Source organism: Furipterus horrens, unplaced genomic scaffold, assembly GCF_987537825.1.
Source record: "Furipterus horrens unplaced genomic scaffold, mFurHor1.1.pri manual_scaffold_13, whole genome shotgun sequence".
NCBI lineage: Eukaryota > Metazoa > Chordata > Mammalia > Chiroptera > Furipteridae > Furipterus > Furipterus horrens.
In genome coordinates, this window is record NW_028327183.1 from 38,308,798 (window position 1) to 38,336,434 (window position 27,637).

The 27,637-nt window shown below is 38.3% G+C and overlaps 1 protein-coding gene across 1 annotated transcript in view; it reads left to right on the forward strand.

The window, feature by feature from the left end:
- ZNF570 (zinc finger protein 570) overlaps nt 1–17,869 on the forward strand; it is a 42,953-nt gene extending 25,084 nt beyond the window's left edge. The window contains exon 5 of the mRNA XM_090260677.1: nt 16,330–17,869. Coding sequence (XP_090116803.1) covers nt 16,330–17,687 — 1,358 coding nt within the window. The 3' untranslated portion in view covers nt 17,688–17,869. The remainder of the gene's footprint in view (nt 1–16,329) is intronic.
- The last annotated feature ends 9,768 nt before the right edge of the window (nt 17,870–27,637 follow it).

Genomic DNA, 27,637 nt, shown 5'->3' on the forward strand with positions numbered 1-27,637 from the left:
TCTCACCACGTTGTGGTGTTTTGTGTGGGGATGAGGGGTCCAAGATGGATTCTTGCCATTTACTCTTCGCTGAGAGACCGGGAACCTCTTCCTTTGCCCTCACCATCTCTGGCCTTCACAGTCCAAGGCAGTGGGGGTCTGCCTTCCCCGGCGTTGGAGTCATGAGCTGATGGGTCTGGTCTGCAGCTGGGCATGCACCCCAGGTGTTTCTTGCCTCTTTGTAACTGTGCTTACCACTGTCCCACTGCCATTGCCACATCTGCCACCGCCAGCACAGCTTGCTTGACCTCTCTGCCCCAGCTTCGCCCCTACTACCCTTTCGGAGGAGCACCACTTCTTTGTAACTTCATACGTTGGACTTTCATGTAGCTTTATTTTCTGGAACTTCTGGTTATTTATGGTTTTGCAGTAGATGTATTCCTTCTTAGTTGTGGAAGGAGATGGAGCGTGTTGGTCTAGGCCTCCATCTTGGCCAGAAGTCTCTTATATTATTCTTATGCTTCTTAATCCCTGCACTATTTTCTCATTTCTCCCCTTTCCCCCTCCCAGATGATAACCCTCCATATCATCCCCATACCTATGATTCTGCTCCTATTCTTATTTGCTTAGTTGGATTTTGTTTTTATTTTTAGATTTAGTTGTTGATAGTTGTGAGTTGGTTGTCATTTTAATGTTCATAGTTTTGATCATCTTTTTCTTAAGTCCCTTTGACATTTCATATAATAATGGCTTGGTGATTATGAACTCCTTTAGCTGTACCTTATTTGGGAAGCACTTTATCCCTTCACCATTGGTTTTTTGCGGATTTCCCTTCTTTCATTTAGCATAGACTTCACTTCTTCCCTTATGTGTTTGCTGTACTTAAGTGTATCTGTCAAGCCTCTGAGCATCTTTATCACCGGTGTTTTGAACTCTACATTTGTTAGGTTGGCTGTCTCCTTGTCTGTTAGATTGGCTATCGCCTCATCACTTAGTTCTCCCACTGGAACCTTGATCTGTTCCCCCTTTTGGGTCATACTTCTCTGTCTCTTCATCTTTACAGGCTCCTGTGTTTGTTTGCCTCTGTGTCTTATGTAGAGCTGTCAAACCTGTTATGTTGTAAGGGGCAATGCCTTAGGTATTTGTCAGTACAGGTGACCCATTTTACCATATTGTGATACTGTATGTGGGGGAGGGGTCTGAGAGGGAACAATGCCGTTTACTCAGCACTCGCCCCTTTTCCAGGAACTTCTCCCACTTCCATATGGGTCTGGCATCTCTCTAGCTGTTGCTCTGGCTGTTGTCCCAGAGTGGGTGGTTCTATGGATGTTCTAGGACTGTGGGGACCCTTTAAACAAGTTGACTCTGCTGAGAGACTGGCAGTTTGTTCATCTGCCCCAACCCCCACTGGTTTGCACAGTCAGAATCAATGAGGTTTTATTTTCCTAGGCGCTGGGACCATGAGCTGTGTGGTCTGGTCTGGTGCTGGGAGCACTCCCTAAGTGTCCCTTTCTACTTTTTAAAATGTGTAACTGCATTTTCCACTGGCCTGCCACTGCCACTGCTGCTGTCGCCACCACACTGCATCCTCTGCATACTGGTCTGCCCCTCCTGCCTGTCTGGATGAGTATTTCTTATTTATATCTTTGTTTGTTGGATTTCCATGCAGCTCAATTTTCTGGAACTTCTGGTTGTCTCTAGTTTTGAGGTAGTTGTATTCCTTCTTAGTTGTGGAGGGAGACGCAGCGTTCTGTCTAAGCCTTCATCTTGGCCAGAATTCCAACCGATACATTCTTTAGTAAAGTGTTATTAAACCTCCATGTGTTTGTGTTTTTCAGATATTTTCTTATCATTGAATTCCAGTGTCATACCATTGTTGTTGGAGATGCTTGACATGATTTCAATATACTGAAAATTATTGAGTCTTGTTTTGTGGCCCATCATGTAGTCTGTCCTTGAAAATGTTCTGTGTGTGGTTGAAAGGAGTGTATATTCTGCTGCTTTGGGGTAAAATCTTCTGAAAATTACCAGTGAAATCCATCTAGTCTAGTGTGTCATTTAAGGCAGCTGATTCCTTGTTGATTTTTATCTGGAAGATCTATCCATTGATGTCAATCAGGTGTTGAAATCCCCTACTATGCTTGTATTATAGTCAGTCTCTCACTGTATGTTCATCAAGATTTGATGTTTATATTTAGGTGCTCCTAGGTAGGTAGCATAAATGCTTACAAGTGTTTTATTTTCCTGCTGGATAGGTCCGTTTGTTATCATGTTCTTCTTTGTGTCTTATTACAATCTTTGCTTTGATGTGTCAGGGCACATCAGAGAAGGAAAACTCTGACTCCAAAAAACCTCCGCTGCCTTGCAGCATACCTCTTCAGGGGAAAGGCTAAGGGAGTAAACCCCGACAGAAAATCCGGAGCCGGAGTCCCTAAGGCGGTTTGACGTTGTAGTCAACACCGGCAACTCCTGCGGCGCACCCGAAACCAAGCTGTATTGACTCCGTCTTTCCCTTGGACCCTTCAGCTGCGAAGAGAGGGGGGATCTGCTGCATGGGCAACAGCAGACCCTCCATATCACCCTGCCCAGGCTCTGTAGCTTCAGCTTCACTGGAGAGGACACTCCAGCGTCATCGCAAGATGTCGATTCAACACGGGAGGAGACAGATACCGTGTCACTCCCGAGTCGGACTGCACAACCATTCTCGGCGGTGCAGATAGACTCTTAAGAAGCTACACCATCGTCTCTCAAGACGGACGGCTGCCGACGACAATCTTTGCTTTAAAGTCTGTTTTTTCTGATATGTGTTGCTATCCCAGCTTTTTTTTTTTTTTATTTCATATTGTGTGAAATACTTTCTTCCATCCTTTTACTTTCAGTTTTTGTGTATTTTCTTTCTGAATTTGGCCTCTTGTAGACAGGATATATATGGGTCTTCTTTTCTCATCCATTCAGCTACCTTGTTTTTGATTGGAGAATTTAAGCCATTTACATTTAGTGATTATTGATAGGTATGTAATTTATTGCCACTTTATAACTATGTTCCTCTTTTTTCTTTCGTCTTCTTAAAGAAGTACCTTTAACAGTTCTTGCATTACTCATTTGGTGGTAATGAACTCTTTTAGTGCTTTCTTATCTGGGAAGCTCTATAGTTCTTCAATTTTAAATTATAGTCTTGCTGAGTACAGTCATCTTTTTTTAGGTCCTTGCTTTTCATCACTTTGACTATTTCATGCCAATCCCTTCTGGCCTAAAATATTTCTGATGAGAAATCAGCTGACAGTTTTATGGGTGTTCCCCTGTAGGTAACTAATTGTCCTTCTCTTGCTGTTTTTAAGATTTGCTCTCTGTCTTTAACCTTTGCCACTTTTGTTATGATATTTCTTGGTGTGGGCCACTTTAGTTTCATCTTTTGGAGACTGTTCTTCCTGGACAGGTGTGTCATTTTACTTCCCAGGTTAGGGAAGTTTTCAGTCATTATTTCTTCAAATAGGTTCTCAGTGCTTATGCTCTCTCCTGGTATTCCTATGATGTGGATCTTCTTGCTACATTTCATTTTGTCCCGGAGTTCCCTTAAATGATCCTTATTTTTTTAATATTTTTTTCTTCTTGCTGCTCTAATTGGATGTTTTCTGCTGCTTTGTCTTCCAAATTGCTGATTTGAGTCTCTGCTTTATCTAGCCTGCTGTTGATTCTTTCTAATGTATCCTTCATTTCAGGTATTGTGTTCTTCATTTTGCCTGGTTCTTTTTTATACTTTCTATATCCTTTTTTATGCCTATTACTTTTTTTAAAGTTCTCACTGAATTAACCCATTCTCACTCTACATTTCTTGGTTGTTTTTTTTAGAAGTTGTTTTGAACTCTGTATCTTGTAGATTGCTTACCTCCGTTTAATTAATTTCTTTTTCTGGGGATTTCCCCTGTTCTTTCTTTTTGGATATGTTTCTTTGTCTCCCCATTTTGGCTACCTCTGTGTATTAGGAGATCTGCTATGCCTCCCAGTCTTGGTTTGGTGACCTTATATAGTAGGTGTCTTGTGGGGCTCAGTAGCACAATCTCCTTGGTCACCTGAACTAGATGATCCAGGAATGTCCCTTGTATGGGTTATGTGAACCCTCTTGTTGTATTTGAGGTTTTATTGCTGTTGACCTTTAGTGGGTAGGGTTGACTTTCCAGTTTGCTGACTATGAGTACCAACCATGGCCATAGTATATGAGATGTTATGATGTGGCTGACTCCATGAAGCAAAATTTGCCACAGCAGGGTCTGGTGCCTGCTGAGATCTCCCTTTGTGTCTGCTGCTTTTGGAACTAATTGGACTGTATCCTGATGTGTTATGCATCCCTCTTGGAAGGGACGCTGGTGCAGGTCAATGGCAGACATTGTCTGTGACTGGCCCCGGGCTACTTATTTGGAACTACAAAGTGATTTGCAGATTGTGGCTGCCTCTGCTGGGCCTGGGTGTGTGGAGGAGGGACAAAGCTCTGCTCTCTGGTCAGTTTTCACCAGGACCAAGTCTTGGTGCAGGTCAGCAAAAGTCCCAGGGCACGCTGAGATTCACTTTTGCCTGCTGGCTGACTGTTATGCTCAGTTAATGAAAGAACCTCTGGAAGTACACAAGTTGCATGAGGGAGGTTTCTGTGAGTCTCCCAGTTTGGGCAAGTGGTGATCATCAGATTTATACAAATATAAACTCAGAGCCAGTGCTGGGTCCAAAGCTACTCTGCAAAAGTCTCTAGGTATACCATGGCCAGCTACCACCCACAGGGTGTCTATCCATGGACATTTGTGGCAAGGCAAGGTCTCAGGAATTCATCAGGGTGAGGCCACTAGAGTTCATTCATCAGGCCCAAACACAGAAGCTTTTGCTTTCTGAAGAGAGGGCTCTGTACAGGAACAGTGGCATCTGTCAGGCACACAAGGGGAAAATGGCCTTTACCCTAGGGACATACAACTCAGTCTCTCCTTGAATCTTCCCGTAACTCATCAAGAGTCTTCCAAGAGAGTCTGTATAGCAGGTCTAGACTGACCAAGGAGCATGAGCTCAGCAGGTCAGGGCCACTGAGTTTGGAGGGAGGTGCTAGTGGATCTGCCATCGGTGGGTCTCTCTGGTGCATGGCACAGGAGCCCCAGAACCACATACTAAGTCTCTGACACATCCTGAATCTTCCCAGACTCTACACCATGTTCCCAGGCAGCTGTATTATCTGACGGGCATGAACTCATCAGGGCTGGAGGACAGGGATTTAATAGAATAGATCTAGTGCTTTCCTCCAAGTTTATGCAGTGCGAAAGACTCTGGGTCCCTTGGAATGGATGAAGAAACTACTCAGACACTCACCATCTGAGGAAGGAAGGGAGGGGGGTTTTCTCTGAGGAAAATCGCCCCTGTTTCTTTATTAGCCAGGGTTTTTATCTGCTTTCTACATGGTAAATGCATAAGAAAAACATGCAACCCTTCACCAAATGGTTGGAAGTAATGATAAAGGGAAATGCAGATCAATACAGGGTTGAAACACCCAGGTATTTTACACAAGCTCAAAAATATTTACTCTTACTTAATCGTTCTGTTTTTCACATCCTACTGACAAGAATTTGGGGCTATTCAGAGAAAAACAGAGCAGGTTCCCTTTTTCTTAAAAGCCACTTTTATTTCTATTCTATCTTTAAAATCCCTCAGAGGGTGGGATTCATAGCAAGCATGAAAGACAAAAAACCAGCTGGTTAAGACCAAGGGCGGGCTCCACACAGTCGTCAAAGTCTTTTGAACCATGCCTGCCTGTCTCCCACAATGCAGTATGGAGGGGAGTGCTCAACTTAGGAAAGACGACATTTCTGTACAGTGTGTGAGATAGACTCAGCACAGGGATCATAGCGGCTGTCCCTTTAGCTCTCTCCTTGGAGCTACAAAACCCAGTCTGTCCTCACACTACTCCAGTCTGCTCCAGTCCACCTTCCCTCTGACAGAGCTCAGGGTATGTGGCTTGAACAAGAGTTTGTGTGCTGGTTCTTTAAGAGGGTTCTGGGTTTCTAATAGACTGCTGTTTCTCCCTGAAGGACAGAATCTCTTTATTATTACATACAGTAATAGCTTCCCTTCCTTTGTCTTTCAACTTCCATTATTTTCATTAATTAGTAATTAGATATCACTCTTCTACTCACAACACTTATGGCTCTCCATCCACTCGGAGTGAAAGTCAAATTCCTTACACCTGTAGTGCTTAAGTAATCTGATTATACTTTACCTCATATCTTCTTCTACCCCCTCTTTCCCAGCCACACTGGCTTTCTTGCCATTCTTCAAATGAACCAAATAAGCTTCTACTTCAGATATCTAAGTAACTTTCTCCAAATTTCTGAGAAACTAATCTCTTCACTTTCTTTAAATTTGTGCTTAAATTAAATGTTAACATTAATTATTCTGTCTTTGACTTTATCAACACTCCTGATCTCTCTTATCTGGTTTCTAAAAAAATCGTCATCTGAGGCTTTTAAAAAATTAATTTTAGGGAGAGAAGAAAGGAGGGAGGGGTAGAGAGAGGAGAGTGAGAGGGAGGGAGAGGGAGACAGAGGGAGACAGAGACAGAGAGACAGAGACATGTGAGAGTCTTGACTGCTTTTTTTCTGTAGCCCTTAGCACCTTCTAACATACAATGAAATTTACTTAATTAGCACCCATATTCTGTCTCCTAAAGAAAATAGGCCATGAAGGTAAGGATCTTTGCCTTGTTTACTATGATATTGAAAGCTTCTAGAACAGTACCTGTTGCAATGTTAAGTCAATGTCCTTAAAAGAAGCAACTATAAGAATGGAGGTTACTTTAGTGCCTGAATTATCTATACATGCATAAAGTTGTAACTGAGTCCAGCTATCTTCTTAATTTCTCCTTTTTAAAAATTAATTTTCAATTAAAGTTGACATATTATATTACTTTTAGGTATATAGCATAGTGATTAGACATTTATATATTTCAAGAAATAATTGCCCCAATAAGTCTAGTACCATATGACACCATACATAGTTATTACAAAAATTATTTACTATTACCTATGCTGTAATTGACATCTGTATAACTTTTTTTTTGTTTATTTTTTCTTGCATTTCCCTTATTTGAGGAAACTTACAAAAACAATATTAGAAAGGACAGTGTTACAAATTTTACTGCCTATGTTCTTTTCTAGTTTTATGGTTCCAAGCCTTTCATTTAAGTCTTTTTAAAAATAATTTATTTATTCTTTTTCTTTTACAGTTGTCCCACTTTTTCCACCATTGCTTCCCACCCCCCACCTGCCCACCATTTGTCCCACAAACAATCCCCACCCTGTCACCCATGTTCATGGGTCATTTATACTAGTTCCTTGACTAGACCCTTTCCCTTCTTTCCCCCTTCTCCCCTCCACCCTAGTCACTGTCAGTCTGTCCTTGTTTACATGCCTCTGGCTCTATTTTGCTCATTTGTTTCTGTTGTTCATTTCTTTCCTGTATGAGGTGATAGCTTATGGTGTTTGTCTTTTGCTGCCTGGCTTATGTCACTTAGAATAAAACTCCCAAGTCCCATCCATGTTGTCGCAAATGGTAGGAGTTCTTTCTTTCTGATGCATAGTATTCCATTGTGTAAATGTACCACAGCTTTTTAATCCATTTATCTACAGATGAGCACTTAAACTGTTTCCAGCACTTGACTATTGTATATAATGCTGCTATGAACATAAGAGTGCATAGGTTCTTTTGAATTGGTGTTTTAAGATTCTTTGGGTATAATCCTAGCACAAAATTGCTGCATCAAAAGGCACTTTATTTTTAGTTTATTGAGGAAATTCCATACTGTTTTACTATTGGCTGCACCAGTCTGCATTCGCACCAACAGTGCAGTAGGGTTCCCTTTTCTCCACATCCTCACCAGCACTTGTTTGTGATTTGTTGATGATGGCCATTCTGACTGGTGTGAAATTGTATCTCATTGGGGTTTTAATTTGTATATCTCTGATGGCTAATGATGTTGACCATGCTTTCCTATGCCTATGGACCCTCTGTATGACCTCTTTGGAGAAGTGTTTGTTCAGGTCCTTTGCCCATTTTTTAATTGGATTTCCAGTGTTCTTGGTGTTGAGTTGTATAATTCTTTATATATTTTGGAGATCAATCCCTTGTCCGAGGTATCACCGGCAAATATGTTTTCCCATATGGTTGGTTCCCTTTTCGTCTTGCTGATGTTTTCTTTTGCTGAGCAGAAACTCTTTAGTTTGATGCAGTCCCATTTGTTTATTCTTTCCTTTATTTCCTTTGCTCTAGGAGATATATTGACAAAAATATTGCTATGTGAGATGTATGAAATTTTCCTGCCTATCTTTTTCTCTAGGACTTTTATGGTGTCATGGCTTACATTTAAGTCTTTTATCCATCTTGAGTTTATTCTGGTGTGTGGTGTAAGTTGGCAATCTCGGTTCATTTTTTTGCATGTTACTGTCCAGTTCTCCCAGCGCCATTTGTTGAAGAGGCTCTTCTCACTCCATTTTATGTTCCTTCCCCCTTTGTCAAATATTAGTTGACTCTATAGACATGAGTTTATTTCTGGTTTCTCTATTCTGTTCCATTGATTTACATGTCTGTTCTTATGCCAGTACCAGACTGTTTTGATTACCGTGGCCTTGTAATATAGTTTGATATGTGGTATTGTGATTCCTCTTGGTGTGTTCTTCTGTCTCAAAATTGCTTTGGCTATTCGGGGTCTTTTTTGGTTCCATATAAAATTTTTGAAGTATTTGTTCTAGGTCTGAGAAATATGTCATTGGTATTTTAATAGAGATTGTGTTGAATCTCTAAATTGCTTTGGGTAGTATGGACATTTTAATGATGTTGATTCTTCCCATCCATGAACAAGGTATATGCCTCCATTTATTTGAATTTTCCATAATTTCTTTCTTCAGTGTTTAGTAGTTTCCCGAGTACAGGTCTTTTACCTCCTTGGTTAAGTTTATTCCTAAGTACTTTACTTTTCTTGTTGCTATAGTAAATGGATTTTTTTCTAGTTTCTGTCTCTGATATTTTACTGTTGGTGTACAGAAATGCCTTTGATTTCTGAATATTGACTTTGTACCCTGCTATTTTGCCAAATTCACTTATTAGATTGAGTAGTTTTTTCATGGAGTCTATAGGATTTTCTGTGTACACTATCATGCCATCTGCAAATAATGACAGTTTTACTTCCTCTTTTCCAATTTGGATGCCTTTTATTTCCTTTTCTTCTCTGATAATTGAGGCTAGAACTTCTAAAACGATGGAGAGAGTGGACATCCTTGTCTTGTTCCTGATCTCAGGGGAATGCTTTCTGTTTTTGCCCATTGAGTGTGATGTTGGCTTCAGGTTTCTCATATATGACCTTTATTATGTTGAGGTATGCTCCTTCTGTTTCCATTTTGCTGAGTGTTTTCAACATAAATGTTCGCTGTATCTTATCAAATGCTATATCAGCATCTATTGATATGGTCATGTGATTTTTGTCATTCATTCTGTTTATGTGGTGCATTACATTTAGTAATTTGTGAATATCTTATCATCCTTGCATCCCTTCAGTGAATTTCACTTGATGATGGTGTATGATCTTTTCAGTGTATTGTTGATGTGCTTTGCCAATATTTTGTTGAGGATTTTAGCATCTATGTACATTAATGATATTGGCCTGTAGTTTTCTTTCATGCTGTGCCTTGACCTAGTTTTTGAATTAGGGTAATACTGGCCTCATAGAAAGAGTTTGGGAGTCTTCCCTCTTCTTGGATTTTTTGGAATAGTTTGAGAAGGAAAGGAGTTAGTTCTTCCCTACATGTTTTGTAAAATTTGCCTGTGAAGCCATTCGGCCTTGGGCTTCTGTGTGCTGGGAGTTTTTTGATTATGCTTCAATTTCACTAGTTGTTATTCATCTATTCCAGCTTTCTGCTTCCTCTTGATTCAGTTTTGGAAGATTATATGCTTCCATAAATCTGTCCATTTCATCCAGGTTGTCAAATTTCTTGTCATATAGTTGTCTGTAGTAATTTGTTATAAACCTTTGTATTTCTGTGGTAGCAGTTGTGATTTCTCCTCCTTCATTTCTGATTTTACTTATTTGGATCCTCTCTTTTTTTCTTGATGAGCCTGGTTAAAGGCTTGTCAATTTTGTTTATCTTTTCAAAGAACCAGCTCCTGGTTTTATTGATCTTTTGAGTTGATTATTTATTCTCTGTGTCATTTAATTCTGCTCTGATCTTGATGATTTCCTTCCTTCTACTCACTCTGGTATTTTGTTGTTGTTGTTTTCTAGTTCTTGTAGCTATATGGATTAAATTTTTCATTTGAGATTCTTCTTTCCTTTATAGGTAGGACTGTATTGCTATAAACTTCCCTCTCAAGACTGCCTTCACTCTATCCCATACGTTTTGGATTGTTGTGTGTTCATTATCATTTTTTTCCAGAAACTTTTTTGATTTCTTCCTTGATGTCATTGTTAACCCATTCATTATTTCATAGCATGTTATTCACTCTCCAGGAACTTGAATGTTTTTGAGGTTTTTCCTTGAGGTTAGTTTTCTGTTTCAAGCCATTGTGATCTGAGAAGATGTTTGATATAATTTCAATTTTTTGGATTTGTTGAGGCTTGTTTTGTGTCCCACCATGTGTTCTATCTTTTAAAATGTTCTATTATTTTAAATGTTCTGTGTGCACTTAAAATAATGTATATTTTGCTTCTTTGGGGTGAAAGGTTCTATATGTCAATTAAGTCCATTTGATCTAGAATGCTGTTCAATGATTCAATATCCTTGGTGTTTCTTTGCTACAAAGATCTGTCCATATTTGACATTGGGGTGTTAAAATCCTCTACTATGATTGTGTTGCTGTCAATATTCTTCTTGAAGTATTCCAAGAGTTTCTTTATATATTTGGGTGCTCCTCAGTCAAGTTCATATGTGTTTACCAGGGTTATATCTTCTTGATGAATTGTTCCCTTAAGTATTATGAAATGTCCTTCTTTGTCTTTTTATGGCCCTATTGTGAAATTTATTTCATCTGATATAAGTATTGCTACCCCAGTTCTTTTTCCATGTCCATTTGCTTGAAATACTTTTTCCATCCCTTCACTTTTGGTCTGTGTAGGCCTTTTTTTCTGAGGTGGGTCTCTTGTACACAGCATACATGTGGGTCATGTTTTTGTATCCATTCTTCTACCCTATGTCTTTTTATTGGAGCATTTAATCTATTTACACTTAAGGTTATTATCGATAGGTACTTATTCATTGTCACTTTTTCTCTTTGTACCTGTGCTTCTCTCCTTTTCTGTTTTTCTTCTTCTTTTTAAAGCTTTCCCTTTAGCATCTCTTGCAATGCTGGTTTGGTGGAAATGTATTCTTTTACTCTTCCTTTGTCTGGGAAACTCCTTATTTCACCTTTCACTTGAAAGAGGGTAGTCTTGGTTGTAAGCCTTTGTTTTTCATTGTTTGACATATTTTTTGCCATTCTCTTCTGGCTTGTAGTGTTTCTGTTGAAATCAGCTGATAGCCTCATCAGAGCTCCCTTGTATATTATTGCTGTTTTTCTCTTGCTATCTTTATAATTCTTTCTTTGTCTTTGAATGTTGTCATTTTAATTATCATGTGTTCTGGAGTGGGCCTCCTTGGGTTCATCTTCCTTGGGACCCTCTGTGCTTTCTGTACTTATGAGACTTTTTCTCTCATCATCTTCAGAAAGCTTTCTGTCATTACTTTTTCAATCAGGTTTTCTATCCCGTCCTCCTTTCCTTCTCCTTCTGATATTCCTATGATATGGATATTATTATGTTTAATGTTGCCGTGCAGCTCTCTTAAACCCTCTTCATTCCTTTTCATTCTCTTTTTATTTCGTTGCATTGTCTGGGTTTTTTTTCTACATTGTCCTGTAGGTCAGTGATCCAATCCTCTGCTTCATTTAGCCTGCTTTTGATTCCTTCTTCTGCGTACTTCAGTTCAGAAATTGTATTCTTCATTTTTCCCTGGCTCTTATTAATAGTTTCTATGTCCTTTTTAATGCTGGTGAAGTTCTCAGTAAGTGCCTTGTAGCTTCCCTGGAGTTATTTGTAGTTTTCCTGGAGTTCATTGTAGTTTTCTGTGAGTTTATTGAGCTTCCTTACTAATAGTGTTTTGAATTCCCTGTCTTATAGTTTGCTTGCCTCTCTCTCATTTAGTCCTCTTTCTGAGAATTCCTCCTTTCCTTTCAAATGGGTAGTGTTTCTTCTTCTCCCCATCTTATGTGGCTCTTGTTTGTTTCTGCTTTAGATTGATCTACTTTGACTTCCTGTTTTCGTGTTGTGACTTTCTTTGGTAGGAATTCTCTGGGATTCAGTTGTGCAAGCTCCTAGATCGCCTAAACTTGATGTTCTTGGGATGTCTTTTATGCCTCTTATTTTGGCTGTCTGGTAATACTTTTGTTTTCCTTATTGCTGTGTTGCTCTTTGGTGGGTTCTTCCCTCCAGCTAGCTGCCTAAGAGTCACTCTGCTCTCCTAGTTTTGTAAACAGTTGTTAAACTGCTGCTAAAACAAAGCCACCTGGCCAGGCAAGAATCCCACACCCACAAAGATATTCCCCCACCCTGAATCACCTTTGCAGCTGCAAATGAGCCAGTATTAATAAGAATGTAAAGATTTTGAGACTATTATAAGGAAAAACAGATAAGAGTTGAGTAACTGAAATAAAAATGATTTTTGAGAGGGGTGGGGGAGGATCCTTAATAGTAGCAAGTATGAACACAGCAATGAGAGAAAGTAAAATTTATGTCATATATTAAAAAGGGAGGGAAGAAAGTAGAATGAATTGAGAGGGGAAACATGTAGTATTAGGTTTAAAAAGAAGTTGTATATATATATATATATTTAGTGTGAGAGAACAAACACACACACACACATGTACACACACACAAATAAGGAAGGTGAGTAAGAAGAAGAAAAAGGGCACTGAATTAGAGAAAGTTTTACCACAGCACTAACAAGTAACATGAGCTAAGATTAATATAGGTGTGATAGGAGTAAGAGGTAAAAAAGAAAGGGAAGCTTAAGAGATGCCTGGAGGAAAAGGAAGTGATTTTGAGATGACAGAGAGAGAAGGAATACTTAGAGTAAGGAATGAAAACCAGGCTAAGACATGGAAAAATTCAAATTTAAAATGAAAGAAAGGGCTGGAGGGAGGTATAAATGGAGTAGCAGAAGAGAACTATAAGATTTGAGATTTGAAATACCAAAATAGTGAAGATCCATGAATAAAGGTGCAAGAATGTCACAGATTAATCATGGTGGAGAAAAAAATAACAGAATATGGTGGTAAAAAGAATGTGAAGTGACTAATGACCAGAAAAATAATATGGAGAGGCTGGAGAAGTGATAAAAAATCAGTGCAGATTGGAAATGAGTGGTAGTAACAGAAAATAAGTTAAAATAAAAAGAGGAGGAAATCAGATGGTAAAATTGATTAAGAACAGGGAGAAGCAAAATATGAGATTTACAATAAACTGTAATATAAAGACTATTTACTTATAATGCATAGACTGGGAGGACAAACAATGACTATTGAAAGGATGCATAGGATATAAATAACTCCTGTAGAAGATCACAGTGGAATTTGTCCCCATAGTATCTGTATTTTTCCACTTTCTTCTTTTTCTGGATCTGCCCCTGTTGACTTCAGCTTGTGTCCAAGTCTGGATCTATGCAGCCTGATGGAGACTGTCAGTGCTCTTCTGCCTGTGTTTCTCTCTTTCACTTTTTACTCTAGTAAAAGTCCACAGTCAGCCTTAAGCACCATGGGGTGGGGCTGAGTATTTATTCAGGCAGGGCTACTGCTTCCCCTTCTGCTGTTGCCACCCCAAGGCGAGCGATCTGCCCAAATGATTTCTCCCCCAGTACTGGAATAAGTCTGCATTGGGGTCTGTTCTGCTGTTACTATGCTCTCCCTCACCGACACTATGGCCCCAATCTTACCTCAAGCATCTCCAATCTCCAGTCCACTTCACCCTATCTCCACTGGAGCATGGGACAAGTGACCGCTCGAGCTCCCTTTAAGAGTCTCACTGTGCCTCCAGCTGTTCCTCCCAGGTCAGTGAAAACAAATGAACAAACAAAAGAAACATTGCTTCATGCCTCTTAGAGCTAGACCCCACCTGGCTCACTCTTAGCTCTGCCAGTGGGCCTAACCTGAGTTTCAGTCTCCAAGCCTCTCAGGAAACATCTTTGGGGTGCTGGAAATTCTCTCCGCACACCGAATGGCTGCCCATGGGCACCAAGTCAGAACTCGCTGGATTCCCACTGGCATCTCTTCTGCGATCTGCACCCCACAGGTTGCTAGAAGGCAGCCTCCTGCGTCTGCCCGCGGCCACAAGGGTCAACTCCAGCCAGTGTCCAGTTGATCATACGTATGATTTCTCGATAATTAAGCCAAATATTCAGACCTGTGAGGAGGCCAGCACACCTTTTCATTGAGTCCCTCCAGGATATCGCTGGACAGAGCGCTCATGGCGGGAGCACAGCCCTCAGGACTCTGTACTTCCCTGGCCTTCGCTCTTCACCCCCTCAGATTCTGGCTACTGAGTTAGTCCTCCAGTGTCCCTTCCTGGTGCAGCCTGAGGTACTGGGCTAGGGTGGGGGCCCTGGCGACTCTGCTTAGAAAGTGTGCGGTGGGGTTCCTTCTCTTTCTTGTGCTGTTCCCATGATCCTGTCCCCGTTTGCCCTATCTGAAAGCTTCTCTCACCAACTTCTGCTCTCTGCCTCTCCTCAAAGTCTCCTCCACAATAGGAGCATACCCTGCTAACTGCCCTGCTGCCATCTTCTTTCTTCACATTTAAGTCTTTAATACATTTTTAGTTTACTTTGAGATATTGTTGTCTTTAATATATTTTTTAGTTTACTTTTAGATATTGCATAAGAAGCTGGTCTAGTTTTATTTTTTGCATGTATCTGCCCAGTTTTCCCAACACCATCTCTTGAAGAGATTGTCTTCAACCCACTTGTCTCTTTTGTTAAAGAATAATTGATCATATAGGCATAGGTTTATTTCTGGGCTCTATTCTCTTCCATTGATCTCCATGTCTATTTTATACTAAATGCCATGCTGTTCTGATTACTATCATCTTGTAGTATAGTTTGAAGTCAAGTAGCATGATACCTTCAACCTTGTTCTTTCTCAAGATTGCTGTTGCTATTTATTTATTTTAAAAATTAATTTATTATTGTTCTATAACAGTTGTCCCATTTTTCCCTCATTGTTCTCCCTGCCCTGCCCACCCCAGCCCCTCTCCCACAGTAAATACCCACCCTATTGTCCATGTCCATGGGTCATTCATACTAGTTCCTTGACTAAACCCTTTCCCTTCTTTCCCTCCTTCTCCCCCTTCTCCCTCCCCTCCAGTCACCGTCAGTCTGTTCCTTTTTTTTATGCCTCTGGTTCTATCGTGGCTTACTATAAATTATAGTAATATTATTTCTAGTTCTGTGAAAAATGCCATTGGTATTTTGAAAGGGATTGCATTGAGTCTGTGGATTACTCTGGTAGTAACAATGTTAATTTTTTTTATCCATGAGTACATATATCCTTTTATTTGCTTGTACCTTCAACTTCTTAGAGGTTTTCAAGTACAGGTCTTTTATCTCCTTGTTTAAATTTTATACCTAAGTATTTTATTCTTGATGATGCAGTTGTAAATTGGATTATTTTCTTAATTATTCTTTTTAATAGTTCATAAGTGGTGTATAAAAATGCAATTAATTTCTGAATATTAATTTTGTATCTTGCCATTTTATTGAATTTATTAGTTCTAAAGGTGTTTTGTGAAATTTTAGGGTTCTCTATATATAATATCATGACATCTGCAAATGATGACAGTTTTACTTTCTTCTTTCCAATTTGGATGTCATTTACTTTATTTTTTTGTGTCCAATTTCTGTGACTAGAACTTTTAATCCTGTTTAATAAATGTGGTGAAAGTGGAGATCTTGTCTTGTTCCTGATCTTAAAGAAAAATCAGCTTTTTGGCACTGAGTATGATGTTATTTGTGGGGTTTTTATATGTGGTCTTTATGTTGAGGTATGTTCCCTCTGTTTCACTTCACTGAGAGTTTTTATTCCATAATTTCTTCTTAACCTGAGGTTTACCTTACTGATTTTTCTATAATTCTAATCATTCCTCCCCAAGGTTCTGCATTTTTCATTTTTGTTTTTACATACTTTAGAACTATGAAAGCCAGTGTACTTGTTGATTTCATTTGCTACTAAACTCACATATTTCACTTTATGTACTTTTATAAATATATCTCCTGGTACATAATAGAGGAGACTTTTTTTCTTATTATTTTTCAGGCTGTGAATCTCTGTGTGAGGGTGAAGAATTAACCCCAAAGCAGGAAATTTATGAAGCACAGTCATCTCCGAAGATAATAGAAAAACTTACAAGCTGTGGCCTTGAGCGCTCCAATTTGAGAGAGGAATGGAAAAGTGAGAGCCATTTTAAGATGCAAACAGTGAATCAGAATGCATGTTTCAAAAAAGAGACAATCACTCGTGAAGAAGCCCTTGTTTATGAAAGAGGACAAGAATATAAGAAATCTTGGCAAAGTTTCCATCTGAACACACTTCTTCATACACAACAGAGAGTTCCAAAAGAGGAAAAAGTACATAAACATGATACACATAACAAAAGCTTTAAAAAAAATGTAATGGCTATTAAGCCTAATAATATCTATATAGAGAAGAAACTTTTGAAATGTAATGACTGTGAAAAAGTTTTCAACCAGAGCTCATCCCTTATTCTTCATCAAAGAATTCATACTGGAGAGAAACCCTATAAATGTGTAGAATGTGGGAAAGCCTTCAGCCAGAGATCAAATCTTGTTCAACATCAGAGGATTCATACTGGAGAGAAACCCTATGAATGTAAGGAATGTAGGAAAGCATTTAGTCAGAATGCACACTTAGTTCAACATCTGAGAGTTCATACTGGAGAAAAACCTTATGAATGTAAGGTGTGTAGAAAAGCCTTCAGCCAGTTTGCCTACCTTGCTCAACATCAGAGAGTTCATACTGGAGAGAAACCCTATGAATGTGTTGAATGTGGGAAAGCATTTAGCAATAGATCATCAATTGCTCAACACCAGAGAGTTCATACCGGTGAGAAACCTTATGAATGTAATGTGTGTGGGAAAGCATTTAGCCTTCGTGCATATCTTACTGTACATCAGAGGATACATACTGGAGAGAGACCCTATGAATGTAAGGAATGTGGGAAGGCCTTCAGTCAGAATTCACACCTTGCTCAACATCAGAGAATTCATACTGGAGAAAAACCTTATAAGTGTCAGGAATGTAGGAAAGCCTTCAGCCAAATTGCCTACCTTGCTCAACATCAAAGAGTTCATACTGGAGAGAAACCCTATGAGTGTATTAAATGTGGGAAGGCTTTTAGCAATGACTCTTCCCTTACCCAACATCAGAGAGTTCATACTGGAGAGAAACCTTATGAATGTAATGTTTGTGGAAAAGCATTTAGTTACTGTGGATCCCTTGCCCAACATCAGAGAATTCATACTGGAGAGAGACCCTATGAATGTAAAGAATGCAAGAAAACCTTCAGACAGCATGCACACCTTGCTCATCATCAGAGAATCCATTTTGGCGTGTTACTCTCACCACCTAATTCAGTCAATCACCAACTCCTGTAGATATTATTATAAGTATTTCTTGGATATATATTCTTTTCTCCATCTTTAATGTCACTCTGGTCTATGATCCATCTCACCTGGATCACTGCTATAGCTTTTCTAACATGCCTCCCTTTATCAACTTTTTGTTTCCTTACATTTATTTTTCACCATGCACCCCAAGTGTTCTTTCTGAAGTGTAAGAATACATACATCACTGCTTCAAGTTAACATTTCTTGGCTTGTTCTTAAGCTAACATCCACAATCCTTAAAATTGCCTATGAAGTACTTTACTAGCTGGTTCTTTTGTACCTCTTAGCCTTATTTTATTTTAGTTTCTTTCTCTGGGCACTAAGCACTTCCTAGGATGAATACCTTAGATTCTAGAAAATTATACTGTACTACTGCTTTGGGACTGTGTGACTTTGAGTAATTTTTTTCATTAAACCTCAGGGTTTTCTTTAATTCTTTAAATAGGAATAATAAAGGCTATAGCATTTTTTTTTTTTTTTGGCTTTTCAATTACAGTTGCCCCATTTTTTCCTCATTGCTCCCCACCACCCAACCACCCCTTCTCCCACAATCATATCCCTCCCCATTGTCCATGTCCATGAGTCATTTATACACATTCCTTGACTAAACCCTTCCCTTACTTATCCCCCTTCTCTCCCTCCCCACTCCTCCCTATTAACTGTTATTCTGCTCCTTGTTCTATTTAGTTCATTTGTTTATGTTGTTCTTTAGTCTTCTGTATTAGGTGATATCATATGGTATTTTTCCTTCTTTGCCTGGCTTATTCCACTAAGCATAATTCTACTAGTTCTGTCCATGTTGTCGCAAATGGCAGGAGTTCCTTCTTTCTGTCTGCTACATAGTATTCCATTGTGTAAATGTACCACAGTTTTTTGATCCACTCATCCACAGACGGTCACCTAGGCTGTTTCCAGCACTTAGCTATTGTAAACAGTGCTGCTATGAACATAGGGGTGCATAAGTTCTTTTGAATTAGGGTTTTAAGATTTAACAGGTATAATCCTAGCAATGGAATTGTTGGTTCAAAAGACAGTTCCGTTTTTAGTTTTTTGAGGCAATTCCATATTGTTTTCCATAGTGGCTGCAAGAGTCTGCATTCCCACCAATAGTGCAGTAGGGTTCCCGTTTCTCCACATCCTCGCCAGCACTTGTTGTTTGTTGATTTGTTGATGATGGCCATTCTGACAGGTGTAAAGTGGTATCTCATTGTGGTTTTTATTTGCATCTCTCTGATGGCTAGTGATGTTGAGCTTTTTTCATGTGTCTATGGACCTTCTGTATGTCCTCTTCGGAGAAGTGTTTGTTCAGGTCCTTTGCCCATTTTTTAATTGGCTTGTCTGTCTTCTTGGTGTTGAGTTGTATAAGTTCTTTATATATTTTGGAGATCAATTCCTTGTCTGAGATATCATTGGCAATTATATTTTTCCATATGGTTGGTTTCCTTTTCATCCTCCTGATGTTTTCTTTTGCTGAGCAGAAACTCTTTAGTTTGATATAGTCCCATTTGTTTATTTTTTCCTTTATTTCTCTTGCCTTAGGAGTTGTATCAGTGAAAATATTGTTACGTGGGATATTTGAAATTTTCCCACCTATGTTTTCCTCTAGGACTTATATGATTTCCTGGCTTACATTTAAGTCTTTGATCCATCTTGAGTTTATTCACGTGTGTGATGTAAGTTGGTGATCTGTTTTCATTTTTTTGCACGTCCCTGTTCAGTTTACCCAGCACCGTTTGTTGAAGAGGCTCTTCTCACTCCATTTTATGTTCCTTCCTCCATTATCAAATATTAGTTGACCATAGAGGCCTGGGTTGATTTCTGGGCTCTCTATTCTGTCCCACTGATCTATATGTTTGTTCTTATGCCAATATCAGACTGTTTTGATCACAGTGGCTTTGTATTATAGTTTGATGTCTGGTATTGTGATTCCTCCTGCTCTGTTCTTCTGTCTCAAGATTGCTTTGGCTATATAAGAACTTCTTTCGTTCCATATGAATTTTTGGAGTATTTGTTCTAGTTCTGTGAAATATGTCATTGTTATTTTAATAGGGATTGCATGGAATCTGTAAATTGCTTTGGTAGTATGGCAATTTTGATGATGTTGATTCTTCCCATCCAAGGACATGGTATTTGCTTTCATTTATTTGTATCTTCCTTAATTTATTTCTTCAATGTTTTGTAATTTTAAGAGTACAGGTCTTTTACCTCTTTGGTTAAGTTTATTTCTAGGTTCTTTATTTTTCTTGTTGCTATAGTAAATGGTATTTTCTTTTTTGTCTCTGTCTCTGATATTTTATTGTTGGTGTACAGAAATGCCTTAGATTTCTGTATATTTATTTAGTACCGTAATATTTTGCCTAATTCGCTTATTATATCGAGTAGTTTTTTAGTGGAGTTTATAGGGTTTTCTATGTGTACTATCATGTCATGTGCATATAATGAGAGTTTTATTTCTTCTTTCCCAATTTGGATGCCTTTTATTTCTTTATCTTGTCTGATTGCTGTGGCTAGGACTTCCAACACTATGTTGAATAGGAGTGGAGAGAGTGGACAGCCTTGTCTTGTTCCTGATTTCAGGGGGAATGCTTTCAGTTTTTGTCCATTGAGTAGGATGTTGGCTTCAGGTTTATCATATATAGCCTTAATTATGTTAAGGTATGCTCTCTCTATTCCCATTTTGCTGAGTGTTTTCATCATAAATGAGTGTTGTACTTTATCAAATGCTTTTTCTGCATCTGTTGATATGATCATGTGATTTCTGTCTTTCATTTCGTTTAGGTGATGTATTATATTTATTGATTTGTGAATATGAAACCATCCTTGCATCCCTGGGATGAATCCCACTTGATCGTGGTGTATGATCTTTTGATGTATTGCTGGATCCTGTTTGCCAATATTTTGTTGAGGATTTTAGCATCTATGTTCATCAGTGATATTGGCCTGTAGTTTTCTTTCTTTGTTGTGTCTTGACGTGGTTTTGGAAGTAGGGTAATACTGGCTTCATAGAAAGAGTTTGGGATTTTTCCCTCTTCTTGTATTTTTTGGAATAGTTTGAGGAGGGTAGGAGTTAGTTCTTCCCTAAATGTTTTGTAAAATTCACCCGTGAAGCCATTCGGTCTAGGGCTTTTGTGTGCCGGAAGATTTTTGATTACTGTTTCAATTTCCTTCATTGTTATTGGTCTGTTGAGACTTTGTACTTCTTCTTGATTCAGTTTTAAAAGGTTATATGTTTCTAGAAATTTGTTCATTTCTTCTAGGTTGTCAAGTTTTTTGCCATACAGTTGTTAATAGTAATTTCTTGCACTCGTTTGTATTTCTGTGGTATCAGTCGTGATTTCTCCTCTTTCATTTCTGATTTTGTTTATTTGGATCTTCTTCTTCTTTTTTTTTTTTTTTTGATGATCCTGGCTAAAGGCTTGTCGATTTTGTTTATTTTTTCAAAGAACCATTCCCTAGTTTTGTTGATCTTTTGAATTGTTTGTTTAGTCTCTAATTTTGCTGTGATCTTGATGATTTCTTTCCTTGTTCTTGCCCTAGGCTTTGTTTGTTGTTGTTGTTCTAGTTCTTGTAGCTTTAGGGTTAGATTCTTTATTTGAGATTCTTCTATCCTTTTCAGATACGCCTGTATTGCTATGAACTTCACTATTAGGACAGCTTTTGCTCTGTCCCATAGGTTTTGATTGTTGTGTGTTCATTGTCATAAGTTTCCAGAAATTTCTTGATTTCTTCTTTGATGTCATTGTTAACGCATTCATTATTTAATAGCATGTTATTCATTCTCCATGAGTTTGGGTGTCTTTGATTTTTTTCTCTGAGGTTAATTTCTAGTTTCAAGGCATTGTGGTCTGAAAAGATGCTTGATATGATTTCAATTTTCTTGAATTTATGAGGCTTGTTTTGTGTCCTATCATGTGGTCTATCTTTGAAAATGTCCCATGTGCATTTGAAAAGAATGTATATTTTGCCTCTTTGGGGTGAAAAGTTCTATATATATATATATCAGTTAAGTCCATGTAGTTTAGTGTGTTGTTCAATTCCTGTATATCCTTGGTGTTTCTTTGCTTCGCTGATCTGTCTATTGTTGAAAATGGAGTGTTGAAGTTTCCTACTATGAGTGTATTGCTCTTAATATCCTTCTTGTGGTCTTCTTGTATTTTCTTTATGTATTTGGGTGCTCCTATGTTGAGTGCATATATTTTCTTGATGGATTGTTCCATTAAGTATTATGAAATGTCCTTCTTTGTCTCTTTTTATTGCCCTTGCTTTGAAATCCGTTTTGTCTGATATGAGTACTGCTATCCCAGCTTTTTTTTCGTGTCTGTTTGCTTGGAATACTTTTTTATATCCCTTTACTTTCAGTCTGTGCAAATCTTTTGTTTTGAGGTGTGTTTCTTGTAGACAACAAATATGTGGGTCCTGTTTCCGTATCCATTTCATTACCCTATGTCTTTTAATTGGAGCATTTAATCCATTTACATTTAAGGTTATTATTGACATGTATTTATTCATTTCCCTTTGTACCTGTGTTCCTCTCCTCTTTTTTTCTTTTTTTTTTCTTAAAACATTCCCTTTAGCATCTCTTGCAATGCTGGTTTGGTGGAGATGTATTCTTTTAGTCTTCCTTTGTCTGGGAAACTCCTTATTTCACCTTCCAATTTGAATGAGAGCCTTGCTGGGTAGAGTATTCTTGGTTGTAGACCTTTGTTTTTCATTGCTTGAAATATTTTTTGGCCATTTCCTTCTGGCTGGTAGTGTTTCTGTTGAGAAATCGGTTGATAGCCTTATCAGAGCTCCCTTGTATGTTATTTGCTGTTTTTCACTTGCTGCTTTTAGGATTCTCTCTTTGTTTTTTAATGTTGCCATTTTAACTATGATGTGCTTGGAGTGGGTATTTTGGGGTTCCTCTTCATTAGAACTCTCTGTGCTTCTTGGAGTTGCATTACTTTTTTTTCATCAGGTTAGGAAAATTTTCTGTCATTAGTTCTCCTATCAGCTTTTGTATTCCTCATCCTTCTTCTTTCCCTCTTTTATTCTGATGGTCCGGATATTATTTTGTCTCATGTTATCCTCTAATTCCCGTAGATCTTCTTCATACTTCTTCAATCTGTGTTCATTTTGTCGTATTGTCTGCGAATTTTTTTCTACATTGTCTTCTAACTCACTGATCTGGTCCTCTGCTTTGTTTAGCCTGATTTTGATTGATTCTACCATGTTTTTCAGTTCAGAGACTGTATTCTTCATTTCTTCCTGGTCCTTATTAATAGTTTCTATGTCCTTTTTTATGCTGGTGTAGTTCTTCTTAAGTTCTCTGTAATTTTCTTGGAGCTGTTGGTAACTTCCTTGGAGGTTGTCGTAGTTGTTTTTGAGGTTGTCGAGTATATTGAGCTTCTTCACCGCCATTATTTTGAAATCCATGTCTAATATTTGGGCTATGTCTATTCCATCTACATCTCTTTATGGAGACTCCTCTTTTCTCTTCATTGAGCGGTTGTTTCTGTGTATTACCATGTGGAATTCTTCTTGTTTTTGTTTTTGGATTTGTCTGCTTTGACTTCCCACCTTTGTGGTATGAGATTCTTTGTAGGAGATCTGGGGGTTTCAGTGGTGCAGTCTCTTTGATCTCCTGAGCCTGATGTTCTTGGGATACCCTTTATGTTATTTGTTTATGCTTTCTGGTTTTATTTCAGATGTTCTTTGGTGGGTCCTTCCCTCTGGCTAGTTGATTGAGAGTCACTCTACCCACTTTGTCTTGAGTTCTTTTGTGGAGATGCTGTTAAAAAACATAAACACACAGCCCGGGCAGGAAATCCACACCCTCAAAAATATCCCCCACCCTCTATCCCACTGTCATCAGCAAATGAGCCAGTATTAATATAAATGTAGAGAGGTTAGGGCTTTTATACTATAGGAAGAATAGATGAGTTGTTTTTAGGGAGGAAAAACATGATTTTTGAAAGAGGGGATGGTAGATTAATAATAGCAGCAAGTAGTGTCAAGACTATGCAAGACAGTAGGTAACATTTACATTGTATGTTAATAATAATAAAGGAAAAGGATGGAAGAATGCAGAATATAGTAAGAAAGTGGGATTGTATAGTATTAGACTTATATAGTAGTTATATGCTATATATTTAGTGTGAAAGGGAGGTAAACAAAACAGACAAACAAATAAAGAAAAATTAAAGAGGAAGGATGAGGAGAGATGGCATAAAACAAATTAAAGAGATAGTTTTAAAAAAATTTTAAGTAAAAATTAAAATTAAAAATGAGCAATTAAAAGGAAATTAAAATTAAATAAAATACAAATAAATAAACCAAAATAGAAATAAAAAATTTAAAAAATAGAAATTTTTCCTCAGTTCAGCCTTTGTGTGCCATCTTCTTTTTCTGGATCCACAGCTGGTCTATTGAGGTGGGCCAGAGTTTCCTGATCCTGGCAGCAGCAGTGTGCGCCTGCGTGCAGTGTTGGTCATGCGCCCAGGTAACATCTGCGTGCCCAAGGTCACTGGCACATTCATTTGGCGCCTGTTGGAGCCTGCCGGGGTGCTTGTGTGTACGTGCACATGCGTGTGCACCGTGGCCTCCACACTAGCCTCAGGCTTGCCGAGCCACCCCCCTGGAGTCAGTCTCTGGCCCCTTGGGTTGGGTCCCCGGACACTTGTGCATGGTGGAATTGGGCGTCTGTGAGTAGCCGCCGCCCGCTGTTCCTGCACCCACCTGGGCAGGCACAAGTAGAGCTTGCACAAGTGGGCTGTGCGCTGGCCTGGTGCCTATTGGGGCGGGCCAGGGGTGTCTACACACAGTCTCCTGCGTGCCCAGTGGGCTGACCCTGCGCCTGCTGGCACGCTGATCTTATGCTTGTTTGGCTGGTTACGAGGGGCACCGGGACATGCAGCCAGGGACCTGGCTGCGTGCCTGGGCCAGTGGATGAGGGCACCTCCCTGTGAGCACCCACGTGACCTAAGGGGAGGGTTGGAGAATGGGTGAGCACACTTCTGCACCTGCGCTCCTCAAGAATGTCCTGTCACCCCCAACGTTTCCTTCCCTCTACAGCACACAGAGAAAAATATAAAGGAAAAACACGTCCTTACTTACACAACAGTACACTGTTTCTTGTCTCTCAGTGCCATGTACCACCTGGCCCACTCCTGGCTCTGCCAGTGGGCAGAGACCCACTCTCCTCCTGATTCCTCTCTGGGGAAGCCTATGGTCACTAAAAAGTCTTTGTGTATTTCCAGCCGCAGCTCAGGAAGCCAACCCAGTCAAAAATACCATTTCATCCCTTTTTCCTCTGCTATCCTCCTCAAACAGGTCATTCCCAGATGGTCTTTGGTTTGAGAAAGAGAGGAAGATGGGGGAGAGAGAGAGAAACATTGATAAGAAAAAGAAACATTGGTCGCCTCCTGTACATGCCTGGACTGGGGATCAAACCTACGACCTAGGTATGAGCCCTGACTGGGAATCGAACCCACAACCATTTGGTGTACAGGATGATGCTCCAACCAACTGAGCCATTCAGCCAGGGCAAGGATACTGCATTTTAGAAAATATTAAATGAAATAGTATATGTTGTAAATTGATGTATATTAAGTAAGAACTTTGTAAAGTACTTGATATAGTGCATTAAATATAGCACATTCTTCTACATACTCAACATATGTTAACTCACCCTTCATAGCTAAAACAAGATTCCTTAGTGGACAAAGGAGTCAAACATTCCTGGGAAGGAACAGGTCAGAATTGGGAAACCTAAAAATGTAAAACATAAGTGGGGTTTTTGTACTCTAGGTGAGTAATCAATATAGACACAAGTAGTAAAAATATAACACTTATAACCAATTTTATGAAGTTTCCAGAGAGAATAAACTGAATAAACCAATTAAAATAAAATGAGGATTTACTGAAAATACAGAGCTTATATTTGGATAAAGAAAAGAATAGAGTATTACAATTAACTTCAGAAAACAACAGAAAAACAAAACCCATAAACCTAGCAATTCATACTGTTTCACAAAAAGGTACCAGTGCCAAGTAGTTGTATGATTAAATCCAGGTAATTTCAAAGCATTTAAAGTGTTCCATGCATAGAAAAAATGTAATGTTTATAGATGTTCTCATCCAGTGATTGTAAATTTGAAGTCAAAAAGGAACTTAGAGAATAAAGCTACATATATATATATTTTTTTTTTCATTCATTCAGTGAATATTGAGCATCTACTATTTTCCAAACATTGTCACTGTTTTAGGCATGAGGAGAAAAAGATGATCAATACAAAGACAATGTTCTCATGGAGTTAAATTTCAGAGGCTGAGAGTGTTGATACTTAAATATAAGCATAAATTTTTACACTCACAAAACTAAAGAATAATGAAGTAAACTCAGGAGTATTATATAGTTTAGACTGAAGAGACTCAAAATAACGAAGTTACCAGTTATTCCTAATTCACAATTTACTGCATTTTGAATCTTAATTTCTTAATGGGCCTTTTTGCCCTTTATTTTCACAACATTTTTATGAAATATTAAGTATGAATTCCTAAAAATGGTAAGAAAATTCTTGAGTGTGATCTCTTTGCAGACATTTTGCATATGATAAAAATGGGTCATACCTGTAAGGAAAGAATGGATTTGTGGATATTAGAATAATTAACTGTATGTGTCACTAGTAGTGAGGGAAATGCAAATAAAACAACATGAACTATTTCAAGATCATCACGTTGGCAAAAGTTACTTTGCCTCTGGTTAAAAAGATGTACAGCAATAGAAATGTTCATATAGCACTATTTCAAAGTAGTTGTGTTTAGGATAATTAGGCAATATCTGGTAAAGTTGAGGATATGATTACTTTTTGATCCATCACCCACACTTAAACCTTCTCATGTCCAGGGAGATATACTTGAAGATCCACTTCAGAATTGTTTGTGAGAATAAAAGTTGAAAGCAATCATAATAACTGTTAGGGAGAATATAAGTTAGAACCCAAGTTAAAATGAGTGAACTAGTTATACTTTTGTCAACATGAATAAATCTCAAAAACAATGAAATTGAACCTAGAGAGTTTTGTATGACATGGTACCATTTATTATGTTTGAAAAAATGGAAATCAACACTTTTTTCTATTGATAAATATTATATAAAAATAGTATAATAACACTCATGAAAATCATCAAATTCAGAACAGTGGTGACCTGGAGAGGGTGAATAATGAGATTGAGGAAAAGATGCAAATAATCATTTATTTCTTCAAAATATAAGCAAGTATAGCCAATTCTTATAATTTGATAAAGCTGCGCATGGGTTTATAAATAGGTTCTTAGTCTCTGTATCTTTTATATATTTAAACTTTTATAATAAAAATATTTAAATGGTGTTTGCTTTTGTCAGTTACCTGATGTGTGCTACTTATATTGCCATTAATATTTACCATTCTTTTTAGAACATAACTCACATAATCAACTTCCAGATGCAATAACTGTTAACAATTTGGTGACTATTCTTCCATGTTTCAGAATTTTGAGAGCGATTATATTTTTACACTGAACATTTTTATAGCCTCATAATTCTCCTCCCCTCAACTTTCTTGAAGTATGACCAACAAAATTGGCTATATTTAAGGTATTCATCATGATGTTTTGATTTATTTATACATTGTGAAATGATTACCACAATCAAGCTAATTAACATGTCTATTATGTCACATAGTAACCATCATGTGTGTGTGTGTGTGAGTGGTGAGAACACTGAGGATCTACTCTTTCAGCAAATTTCAAGTATACAATGCATTATTATTAACTGTAGCCACCACGCTTTACATTATGTGTTCAGAACTTACTCATCTTATATCTGAATTTTGTACCCTTTGGTCAATCTCTCCCTTTTATCCACTTCCAAATTATTAGTAACTATTCTCTGTTACTGAGTTCAACATATACAAGTA